General features: G+C 45.0%; 1 protein-coding gene across 1 annotated transcript in view; it reads left to right on the forward strand.

The window, feature by feature from the left end:
* Window positions 1–13,053, forward strand: part of VWF (von Willebrand factor) — a 236,274-nt gene that overhangs the window by 175,030 nt on the left and 48,191 nt on the right. The window contains exons 39-41 of the mRNA XM_075344246.1: window positions 49–151; window positions 242–316; window positions 9,104–9,208. Coding sequence (XP_075200361.1) covers window positions 49–151; window positions 242–316; window positions 9,104–9,208 — 283 coding nt within the window. The remainder of the gene's footprint in view (window positions 1–48; window positions 152–241; window positions 317–9,103; window positions 9,209–13,053) is intronic.

Genomic DNA, 13,053 nt, shown 5'->3' on the forward strand with positions numbered 1-13,053 from the left:
GATAATTATTCTGTTTGGATCAATAATTTTTCTTAACATTTTTATTAGCATTTGGAAACTTGGATCCCCTTCCACGACCCCTGCAGTATCTGCATTTGCCTAGACGATAGGATCACAAACTGCTCCGTGAAGCCATGTCCTACAGCTAAACGTAATACCAAAATCTATTGTTCAATTTTGAAAAGTTTTGGTAATTTTGTTACTGACAGCTCATTAAACTCTTGTATTTTATTTTTTTTAGCTTCCGCCTGTGGCGCATGTGAAATCCCGTCACTAAAACAAAGGTCTGATCGATGTTGCCCGGAGTATGAATGTGGTAGGTAATTAGATCATGAGTTCGATGAAGAAAGGACAAAAATATACACAGATGGAGCAAAGGACTTCTGCTCGATCTGGCCACTCACATGTGACAAGACTTGGTCAACAGGTTGATATGCAGCTTCTACTTTGACTTAAAGATGATACTTGTTAATTGAGGGGACCTCTGCATGGTTCTTGTAGAGGAGCTTTCAAACACACTAAGTACGGTGGATCCATGAATCCCAAGGTCTTGGTGGGCACACAGACATCAGTGTAGCAGGCAGTTGAGGCAGACAGGTAGCAGGGACTGAAAGCTGCAGGCAGACAGCAGATGTCCTGGAGACCGCAGAAAGATAGTAGAGGTACTGGAAGACCATAAATACGTAACAGAGGTACTGGAAACTGTAGGCAGACAGTAGACATCCTGGAGACTGCAGACAGGTGGCAGAAGTACTAAAGGCCGCAAGAAGACAGGAGATATCCTGAAGACCGCAGACATATAGTAAAGGTACTGGAAGCCGCAAGCAGACTGGAGACTGCAGACAGATAGCAGAAGTACTGGAAGCCACTGGAAGACAGGAGACATTCTGGAGACCGCAGACAGGTAGCAGATGTCCTGTAGAATGCATACAGGTTATTCTGCACAGACAAACTAAAATACTTAATACCAACAAACAGGTGTGTGTCTTGGAAGGCCTTATATAGGTCCGGGAAGCTCAACACATGGGAGCTTTCCAGGCTACTTGCAAAGCCTGACTTGGAGTTCAAGAAGTTTAGTGGACCGGGGTGTAGGGTGGGGAGACCAGATCTTCTACAGCTTTGTAACAGAACTCTATACATGAAGAATTTGTAAATCCTTGAAACTCAGCAACACTTTTATGGAGTGTCAGGTGACGTCTCTTGTTGGAGTGGCCAATCGAACTCTATTTATGGCAACAGTAGAAGGAGTAACTTTGACTTGCTTTCATCTCCCCTCAATATAGACTCTGTGTGTGATATGGTCATGATTTTGGCAAAAGTACATTTTTGTTAGGGTTGCTGTCACGCTGGTGGGTAGACTCACTGCACCACATGTCCGGGCTTACCTTGGAACAGTGTGACTAAGCAACTACCTCATCGTCACTAAAGCCTCTGATGGTGAGGTTAGGGTTGCGTTGGAAGGTAGCTGCCAAATACCACTCCAGGGCAGTCCTCTGTTCTTCGGCAGCTGTCCCCAGGGGACAGGAATGCAGATAAAGACTAAGGTACAAAAAGGAAAGCTGGAACAGAATGGCAGTCTGGCACTGGAAGGACAACTGGTACAGACAGGATGGCTGGTACAAGCTGGCAGGCTGGTACTGGCAGGAAAGGCTGGTAAAGACTGGATGGCAGGTACTGACAGGACGGTTTTTACGGACTGGATGGCAGATACTGGCAGGATGACTGGTACATGGGTACAGGTATGCAGGACTGGAACGGACTCGGGAACTAAGATACAGGAACACAGGACTGAAACAAGTGAGACAACTAGCTAACATAAAGACTAACTGACAAGACAAATTGTTCAGGCACCTCCCTAAGGGTGAGGATGCCTTAAGCAACCAGTGCCTCTCAGCCGTAGGCTGAGAAGCACTTCTAGATTAAGCATGTTGCCCCTTTAAAAAGAGGTAGAGAGCACGCAAGTGCCCAAAGAGTGGTTCCAAAAGGATTGTGCAGCATGCGCCGGCCCCAAGATCATGAAGCTGCAGCGGGAGCAGGAGACACAGCAGAGCAGCTTGGCTGTTGAGTGCACCGGCATCCCTGCCGGGTGGAAAAAGCGGTACACTACAGGGATACCAGCATCGGCGTTACAGTCACCTTCAGAAGTATCTAAGCCTCATAAAGCAAAAAGTTTTACTCAGTATTTGCCCAGGAATTTACATCTTGTATGCTATTGTGCACATTTCGTGACATCTGAACACAGAAGGTTAATACGCCGACAATTAAAAATGTGGTTGTGCTTGGCAACTTTTACAGAAGCTTTTTTGGGAGGATGTAAAAAGTGGTCCATTAAATATTTCCCCCCAAACCATGCTCCCTTTCACAGGCAACACCTTCTTTTGTGTCTCTTCTTGACCCCCTGAATGTATGATTGGACACCACGGCTCTTATACTGGTGTCACGCACTAGAAACCTACTGCTTTTTTGAAGCCCTGGAGAATCGCCAACTCTTCTGGGAGGTCATCCATTTGTACAGGAACCTCCTGTACATTGGAGGAGAGTCAGCAAGTAGAAATTTATAAGATTTAAGTGAGAAACTGATTAGAATATTTATTGGGACCTTTTACAGTGATATGACAGGGACATTGATGGGAACCAAGCTTGTCCATCATTGCCTTTCAAATTAAGCCCTTTTGTTAAAATTTTAGAGATGCCATGCAGAAACTAGTGCATAGCAGGTGAATTGTAGCCCACAAGGGAGTTTGGACCTTTTATGTGTTCGGCCCTTTATCTTTACCTCGGCCCTTTATCGTAATCATAGAAGTGGAACATATTGGTATGTGGGAGCTTTTTTAGTGGGTTCCTCACATTTTTAAGGAACAGGATAGTTAAAAACCTCCATTATTGACTCCATTCTTGAGTCTGGTGACTTGCAGTGGTCTTTTCAGTAGATTCCAAGTGAAAGAGAGTAAAGTTCAGCCTACCATTGCCATGTGATCCATAGCTATGGTCCATCCTTTTCAGTAGATATGGTTAGACATCAGATACAGATGTGTATACGGTGCTTGTAATTTGAAGACCATAGATTTTAATACTTAAAAACCATAGTCACTCAATGTCCTGCTATATGGGAGGAATATTTATCGAGTGAATGGAACATGCCACAATTTTTGAGGCCCATAGACTAGTGTTGAGCGGATCCGGATCGGCAAAATCCGGATCCGCATGGTTTGAGTACCCGATCCGAGTACGACCCGGATGCGGGATTCCGGGTGCACGATCCGGATCCTTTTTTCTCTCTCTCTCTCCTCTCTCTCTCTCTCTCTCTCTCTCCCTCCCCCTCCCTCCCTCTCTCTCTCTCTCTCTCTCTCTCTCTCTCCTCCCTCTCTCTCTCTCTCTCTCTCCTCCCTCTCTCTCCCCCTCTCTCTCTCTTTCTCTCTCCTCCCTCTCTCTCTCTCCCCCTCTCTCTCTCTCCCTCTCTCTCTCCCACTCTCCCTCTCTCTCCCTCTCCCCCTCCCTCCCTCCCTCTCTCTCTCTCTCTCTCTCCCCCTCTCTCTCTCTCCCCCTCTCCCTCTCCCTCTCCCTCTCTCTCTCTCTCTCTCTCCCTCTCTCCCCCTGCGCCGGGTAGCCTCCGGACCCGGATTTTTCACTATCCGCTCAACTCTACCATAGACCCCTCCAAAAATGCCCTCCTATGAGTATTCTGTCCATCTTTTTAGTAGGTGATGTGAGCGGCAGTAAAATATTGACGTTCATTGCCCTTTTTGAGAAAAGTGACTATTATTTATCAATTTATTTTGTTATTTTGGAAGAATATTCTCTTGATCTTTGGGGGGAATTCTCATACATCCCTCTAATTTTGGCTTCCTATGATTAAACCATTACATTTTTACTTCCATTCTCAGGGATAAACATTTTGTCCTGTTCCCTGACCATAGTGGGTTAGGAAATATCATGGTTTCTGGCAGATCCTAAGACGTAAACCTTAATATTCCAGTGGAAAATATTTTTGTCATTAGGACTGACTCAGTGTGTCTATCTTGTGCGATGGATTCCAAGAATGACACGTCAATAGATGCAGAGAGCCAGGCACTAATTCATTTCAGATAAAGAGGGGCGATCCGCGTGATGTCAACGTGGGTGGTTTTTCAATTTATATGTTGTTTTTATTAATGTACCTTGAAATCACATTAAAATTACAGTCCCAACTGATGGAGGACAGGATTACAAGAGAGAACGTCTCACCTACTAAAGGTATAAGTTAGAATGAAGAAGGGAATATGGCTCCAAAATCCAACAACGTGGGGTTTGTAGCTTGTAGTCTGTTCTTTGGAAACATAAAGGCCTGTATTGGATCTTTATACACAAATTTATAGGGAATTTTTAACTAAAACTAGTTGCAAAGTTGCTTCATTTTTGATGACAAAAAGTTTAGTGGACATAATTTTGCAATCCAGGAACTAAAAGGATTCGTTGATCTCTAATCATATTTTGTAAATGCCCCAATCTGTCATGAATCCATGCAAGGTCAATACTTAATGTCTTATCTTCCAAGGATGCTGCAGCTGCCATTGTCCAATATTTACACCTCTCCTCCAGAGGGTCTTGAAATACAGTGCATATTATACACAAAAGATTGGGGCATTTTAGAAATGTGGCCAGAAAATGTTCAACACCCCCCCCCCCCCCCCCTTTAAAGGGATATTCTCAAGTTGTCTCTTGGCAGCTCATAGCTATGTAGGCTGCAGTCTTGGTGCTGACTGCAGCAGTCTGTTGGTGTTTCCCCCTGTCTGTCTTTATTTCCCTTGTGTGTTGTTTTAGTGCAGCGGTGAGGCTAGCATTCCTTACCTGTCCACTCACTAGCTAGGACTATTGTAGAGTCACTCGGGGATTCAGGTTCCTGCTCGGTGACAGGTGAGGAACCTGTATAGGGACTGGCTAGGAGTGCAGGGTACAGTTGCAGGTAAGTGGAAGAGATGTCCATCTTTCCTTTGACTAGTGCTAGGTCCCACCATTGCTAAAGTGTCCCCGGTGTACCACTTGCATTGTGTTGTGTGCCTTAGTTCCCTGTCACTAGTGTGACACTAACCTCCTGTATATAAATTAGTGGGCTAAAGTGAGCTTACTGGGTTATTAGGAATACATTTCTCTGCTGGAATGTAACTACTGTGCACACTCGGACAGACTCTGGTGTCCAAGCTCCATGGAAACAAGCTGTACACTATGTATGATAAAAGCTCTCAGAGCAGGAGAATGAAAACAGATGGAAAAAGAAAGTCAATTGCAAACTTGCTTATTTTCATGCTGTCTAACAAGACGATACCTATTTCATTTATGACATCCTTAACTATAGCAATAAAAATGATTCTTCACTGGCTGGGAGTCCCATAATAACTAGAAAGGGGTCCCAAGTGTGCATGTCTGGACCCCGTTCTTAGTGATTAACAGGAAGCTCAATGGTAGGGCCCCTAGCAATCATATGATCAAAGTGTGGTTAGATTGGGATAACCCCTTTACCTGCCAAGTCCAAACTATGCTACTCATGTTTTCTTAAATTCTTCTCGTTGACACACTTAATCGCTTCTACACCTTCAGGTGTCTTTTGTATGTACAGACTTGGGCGAGACTAAACACAGTGGAAAGACCTCAGGGTAAGGTGAGGAACTGTGCCGTCTTTGGAGGTTACATACCGGTTCGGACACGTTGGTTGTGTGTTTCCCTTTAGCGACGGACTATTCGCGCTGCCGTGATGTTACCATAGGGAAAAACATCAAGAAGGAACATAACAACCTTTCTTCTAATGTGAAAATCTTTTTTTTTTTTTTTGCATCTAAACATTTTTAGTTAACGATCTGAAATTTCTTTAATCCCTCCGTTGACAAATTTTTAACTTCCTTCCCGTGGAAACTTTTTATCATGTAGGGTCTTAATCTGCCCGTGTAGGTATAAAGCATGGTCGCCTCGGGCTTTATATGAAATGTCAGAGCTTTATTGAATAGAAATCTCCGGCTTACTCTGCTTTGATTTTCTGTATGTTTTACATTAGATTTACTTAGAATCATGTTTTTTTTCCTTCCTCGGAAACCATTTCACATTAAGATTTCAGAGATTAAACTGAATGCGATATGTTGCTGTCAACACAGATGTATGACAGCTGATAAAGGCCAAGAACCTCGTTGGCTGCCTAGTTCTTATCTTTGTTCAGAAAATACTAAATATTTGCTTGTTTTTGTTTAGTTTTTTTCCCCCATTTCTTTCTTTTACCTGAAATTTTGTGTTAACATTATGTCTAACTAATAGAGATGAAACAATAAATTAGAAGGGAACCAAGCTCTACTTTTTAATCAACCACAAAGGGCCATCAAAAGCTTAATAAAGCCCCAAAAATACTTATACTCACCTCACACCGCTTCTCACTATCACCTATCCGGTCCTCATCGCTTCTTCTGATCCCCACCACTTATGCTGAAATCTCCGGACCTGTCACACTGAGCTGGGACTTCTGGCTTTGATAAGGCCCAAGATGGTCATGCAATTAAGAAAACAAGATCAAGGTATACGTCATGACATCATGACCTTTTGTGCTCTTGCACAGAACCATCCCTCATGAAAGCCAGCTCAGCGTGAGAGGCCTTGGGATTTCAGCACAAGTGGTAAGGATCAGAATATACGACAAAGACCGGTTGGTTGACGTTGAACAGTAGAAGGCCTAAAGAGGTGAGTGAGTATGATCTGGGGTATAACCATCTTCAGGCTGACATCTGGGTATGAATTAAGCCCCCAAAATACTTATACTCCCCTCACCGCACACCTCTCTGGCCCATCCGCTCCTCACTGTCACTTATCTGCTCCTCACCACGTTTTCTGATCCCCACTGGTTGGGCTGAAATCCCCGGACCTCTCACAATGAGCTAGGACTTCTAGCTCTGATAAGTCCCAGGATGGTCATGCAAATGAGAGCACAAGGTCAAGTTGTACGTCTTGACATCGTGACCTTTTGTGCTCTTGCGCAGAACCATCCCTCATAAAAGCCAAGTCGGCGTGATAGACTTTGGGAATTCAGCACAAGTGGTGTGATTCAGAAGATACGGCAAGGACCAGTTGGTTGACATTGTGGAGACGAAGGGCCGAAGAGGTGAGTGAGTATGTTCTGGGGTATGACCATCTTGAGCCTGACGTCTTGGTATGAATTAATTTTTGGGTTGGAAGCTGAGAAATTAATTATTGTTAAAGGGTCTGAGATCTTCTGATCCCCACTGCTTGTGCTGAAATTCCTGGACCTCTCACACTGAGCGGGGACTTCTAGCTCTGATAAGGCCCAGGATGATCCTTATCATTTGCTTGTGCTGAAATCCCTTGACCTCTTACACTGAGCTAGGACATCTAGCTCTGATAAGTCCAGGATGGTCATGCAAATGAGAGCACAAGGTCAAGGTGTGCATCATCACGACATCATGACTTTTTGTGCTCTTGCGAAGAACCATCTTTCATGAAAGCTGGCTTGGTGTGAGAGGCTTTGGGATTTCAACACAAGTGGTGAGGATCAGAAAATACGATGAGGACCGGTTGGTCAACGTTGAGAAGCAGAAGGGTCAAAGAGGTTAGTGAGTATGATCTGAGGTATGACCATCTTGAGCCTGACATCTGGGTATGAATTAATATTGGGACTGGAAGCTGAGAAATTAGTTATTGTTAAAGGGTCTGAGATCTTCTGATTACCACTGCTTGTGCTGAAATTTATAGACCTCTCACACTGAACCAGGACTTCTGGCTCTGGTAAAGCTAAGGATGGTCATGTGAATGAGAGGACAAGGTCAAGGTGTGCATCATCACAATGTTGTTACCTTTTGTGCTCTTGCGCACAACCCTCCCTCATGAAAGCCAGCTTGGCGTGAGAGGCCTTAGGATTTCAGAACAAGTGGTGAGCATCAGAAGATACAACAAGGACTGATTGGTTGATGTTCAGGAACAGAAGGGCCGAATAAGTGAGTGAGTATGATTTGAGGTATGACCATCTTGAGCTTGATGTCTTGGTATGGAAGCTAAGGTCTGAATTATTGTTAAGGGGTCTGAGATCTTCTGATCCCCACTGCTTGTGCTGAAATCCCCAGACCTCTCACACTGAGCCAGGACTTTTGGCTTTGATAAGGATGGTCAAGCAAATGAGAGCACAGGGTCAAGGTGTGCATCATCATGACGTTTTGACCTTTTGTGCTCTTGCGAACAACCATCCCTCATAAAAGCCAAGTCGGCGTGATAGACTTTGGGACTTCAGCACAAGTGGTGTGGATCAGAAGATACGACAAGGACTGGTTGGTTGACGTTAATGAGCAGAAGGGCCGTAGAGGTGGGTGAGTATGATCTGAGGTATGACCATCTTGAGCCTGTTGTCTTGGTATGAATTAATTTTGGGGCTGGAAATCTGAGGTCTGAATTATTTTTAAGGGGTCTTAGATCTTAATTAAATATTTGGCTACTAGTCCGATATAATTCTTTGCAGTCTGAATTAATTTTTGAGGTCTAGGTTTATTTTCATGGGATCTGAGGTCTTTGGTGTGAATTCACGTTAGGGTCCTAACATCTATGTACCAAACTCATTTTCTGAGGTCTAAAATTTGAGGTCTGAAATATTTTTGGGGGGGTTTGAATTGATTATTTGGATGTGAATTCAGTTTTACAGTCTAAGGCCTAAATTATTTTTGGATTCCAGAGTCTGAATTAATTTGGGATTCTAAAGTAATCATAAAATTTAATAAAGGGGTCTGAGTTCTATTAAAGGGGTTATGTCTACTTATTGTGCATGTGGTTGGGAGGTGTTTTAGTTTTTCGCTCAATATTGACCTGTAGTCCATATTAATGACATATCACTTACTGTAGTCAGAATATCTATTTGTGACCAGCATATAAAATGGCACGAATAACAACATATCCACCAGAGTGATCTGGTCAAGTACAGATGAATAAGTTAGGGCACCATAATGGGGTCTCTGAAGTTGCCTGATGGCCTAAAAAATGCTGACACCATTGGTCTATATTTTATTTTCATTTGTCAAATTAGTAAAATTTGCTTACCCTTATTTATTTTTTTTACACCATAACATTTCTACTTCCTTTTTCGTTCTAGTTTGTGATGAAAGTTCCTGTGAAATCCCTCCAGTGCCGCATTGTGAGAATGGAATGGAACTAGTCCTAACCAACCCGGGAGAGTGCAAACCTGTCTATGAATGTGGTAGGTTTAAAAGTGATTTTATTTTTAATTTTCAAAAACTTTATAAATATATGTATATATACATTCAACGCAAGAAAGCGGCTCTCTGCTTCAGTCAATATCTACCTCTTAAAGAGTCCAGTCTAAAATGATGTCTTCAGTCACTCCATGCGACTGCAAACTTATGAATCCTCCCAGCGCACACAGTCGGCGTTGCGGGGATTTGCCGGTTTCTGACCTGGAAATGGCGGTTACGTGCCCACAATTGTGCGATATTAATGTTCCTGGTCAGGACCTTACTTGTGGGCATTGAATCACTCAACACAAGTATAAGGAGTGGACACATCCAACTAGCGGGTTTGGCTGTCCAGTGAGCAAAGCCTTGCTCGATACAATTTTATGGAGTGAGGCCGTGCTCACTAGCCAAGTTCTACCCGGGAACATGAATATCACACAATTGCGGTCACATGACTGCCATTCCGAGCTTAGAATCTGGTGAATCCGCGCAGTGCCCACTGTGTGCGCTGGGAAGATTCATAAGTCTGCAGTCACATAGAATAACTACAGACTTATTACTTTAGACTGGACCACCACGTTAAGTGTTGTTCTTCTGAAACCCTCAGCTATCATTGAGAAACCAATCAGTACGCATTCAGTTTCTCTGCAGTGTGTTATGCCTGTACGCACTCACACCCAGGAACAAATGCAAATAAAGTCTAAACCACTGAAACTCTTATGATTCATGTACAAACTAGAATCCAAATCTGCACAGCTCTCTAATAGTTAACTGCATGGACCGGAATATCCTTAGTTGCCTGTAGAAACAAACAAATAAAATATTGCTGCATGATAGGCCGTCGGATTGTTTCTCGTTCCCCCTAAAGAAGCAGAGGAGAGATGATGACACACAACTAACCGAACTAAGGTAAAAGTGTAGGCAACAATGCAAAGTGAGTAAACATATAACAAGAGCACAAGTGAGCAAAGGAGAAATAATAAATGCAAACAAGGGAAACCTACACCCAACCTTATAGAAAACAGAAGGAAGGTAAAGGAAAGACACATGAGATAAAAACCAAACAACAGACAAAATCTCAAGCTGCAAAAGTGGATCTCCTTAGAAACAGTCCAGACAGAAATATGGCCAGCTCTGAATGCTGGAAACAGGAGAGTAGGTAAAGCCCCACCCAGAATGTGATAGGAAGACCAAATGAGCAAGTCATAACCTGTGACTGCAACCCAAGGGAATAGAAGCAAAGGTAGAAGTAGAATAGCCCTTCAACAGTTGGACATGGACAGACCAAACTATGGCTCAACAGAGAAGAAAACAGACTGTGGAGTAGAAGGTCACCAGATTAAATCCTGAGGCATGGCACAGTGCCTCCACAGGGGAAATAAGGTATTACACACTGTCCATTCAAATCATTGACCATTTTAGTAAAGGTTAGAATGATGGACTCTCCTTGTATCAATTTAAAGGGATTGTCCGGGACTTTCACATTGATGGCTTATCCTTAGGATATCTCATCTATGTCTGATCAGTGGGGGTGCAACACCTTGACACCCCCACCAATTAGCGGTTCCCAGTTTCGGCAGTGACCGGAACTGCTTAGTTGCGGAGCTGCACAGCACGGTTCCATCAACTGTATAGTGGCCGTAGCTGGATTTTGCATATCTGCCCCATATTCAAATCAATAGGGGATGGATGTGCAGTACGCATCCACGGCCACTATTCCGTCAACAGAGCTGTGCAGACTAAACAGTAACAGCTGAATGGCGGGGCTGCCAGGTGTTGCACCCCCACGGATGAGACATTGATAACCTATTTTAAGGATAGGCCAACAGTGTTAAAGTTCCAGAATCCCCTTTAGGCCTTGGCGCCACTTGTGCAAAGGTTCCGATGCAAGAGCATTGGAAGCGATATGCTATTGACCATCTTCAGCGAGCGTGTGAACCGAGGGTCATGTGACTTGCAATCAGATCACAGCTGCGGAGGAGAGAGAGCACTTTCTCCCTCTTCTCCATAGCCTGTCTCTGCATACATCGCACTGCACTTGGATGACATTCAAGTGCACTGCGATTTCTTACACGTGCCCATAGGTTTGTATGGGTGCATGTGAGCCGAGACTCTCTGCCAAACACAGCATGCTACGATTTTTTTCTCATGCTGAAATGACTTCAGAAATCAATTGCAGATGGAGACTGTGTTACATGGGAGGACGGTTACAGCAAAACTAAAAACAGCTCCAATGCCTCCCAAGGTACTCTGGACAGATGACAAAGCCACAGATGGGCAGGCGGCCAGACAGCACAACTTCAGAGGAACACAAAAATAAAAAACACAATCGTTGGTGTTCGCAGCACACCAATGAGTACAGGACCTCCCCTGTTAGCAGCAAAGAGAGACCTTAGGGGAGTCATCCATGTGCGAACGGAGCACAGCCGGACCAAGGACGCAGCCCGATTGACGTTACTGAGCTGCCTTAGTATGGTCAGAGTGGTAGGACAGGAGCGGGTTAGCTGACCCTGGGTGAGCCTCACCGCGAATCTTGGCGCGACAGGCCCCGGACACCTAACGCCGCCTACCGCTCCTATTGACTAATGATTGCAGCCCTGTCACAAGCTCTATAGGGCTGATGGCGCTTGTAGCCGCTACAGACTGCTCTGCACCAATGGTGTCACTGAGCTAGAAAGACACTCAAGCAGCCATGGGCATCGTCCAGGGTCCTTTATAGTCTAAGCCCTGCCCCAAGCCAAACACCAGATGGCAATGATGCTGGCCGCGGCCACTCAGGTACCGCCACGTCACCAATAACGTCATTGATGGCCAATCAGCGGGTGCCGCGTCACCGCTGACATCAACGGCCAATCAGCGGTCACCACGTCATGGTGACGTCCGTGACAGCCAATCAGGAGCTGCCGAGTCACTGGTGACTTTATGTGCATGCGCAGTAGTGGGAATCCCACACTTAAGGGTGCTTTACATGCTGCGACATCGCTAACGATATATCGTCGGGGTCACGTCATTAGTGATGCACATCCAACGTCGTTAGTGACATCGCAGCGTGTGGTGTGACACCAAGGAGCGACAATCAACGATCACAAAAACATCAAAAATCGTTGATCGTTGACACGTCACTCCTTTTCATAATATCGTTGGTGGTGCATGCCGCTGGTTGTTAGTCGCTCCTGCGGCGTCACACATCGCTGTGTGTGACACCGCAGGAACGACGAACATCTCCTTACCTGTGTCCACCGGCTATGAGGAAGGAAGGAGGTGGGCAGAATGTTCCGGCCGCTCATCTCCGACCCTCCTCTGCTATTGGGCGGCTGCTTAGTCACGCCGCTGTGACGCCGAACGAACCGCCCCCTTAGAAAGGAGGCGGTTCGCCGGTCACAGCAACATTGCTAGGCAGGTAAGTACGTGTGACGGGTGTTAGCGATGTTGTGCGCCACGGGCAGCGATTTACCCGTGAAGCACATCCGACGGGGACGGGTAAGCTCGGCGGCACGGTGGCTCAGTGGTTAGCACTGCAGTCTTGCAGTGCTGGGGTCCTGGGTTCAAATCCCACCAAGGACACTATCTGCAAGGAGTTTGTATGTTCTCCCCGTGTTTGCGTGGGTTTCCTCCGGGTACTCCGGTTTCCTCCCACACTCCAAAGACATACAGATAGGGAACCTAGATTGTGAGCCCCAATGGGGACAGTGTTGCCAATGTATGTAAAGCGCTGTGGAATTAATAGCGCTATATAAATGAATAAAATTATTATTATTATTATTATTATTATTATATATCACAGCGTGTAAAGTACCCTTTAGAGCCTGGAGAGGAAGAGGGAACCCGCTCTTGTGCGGTAGGGAAGGAC

This window comes from Anomaloglossus baeobatrachus, chromosome 4 (assembly GCF_048569485.1).
Source record: "Anomaloglossus baeobatrachus isolate aAnoBae1 chromosome 4, aAnoBae1.hap1, whole genome shotgun sequence".
Taxonomy (NCBI): Eukaryota; Metazoa; Chordata; class Amphibia; order Anura; family Aromobatidae; genus Anomaloglossus; species Anomaloglossus baeobatrachus.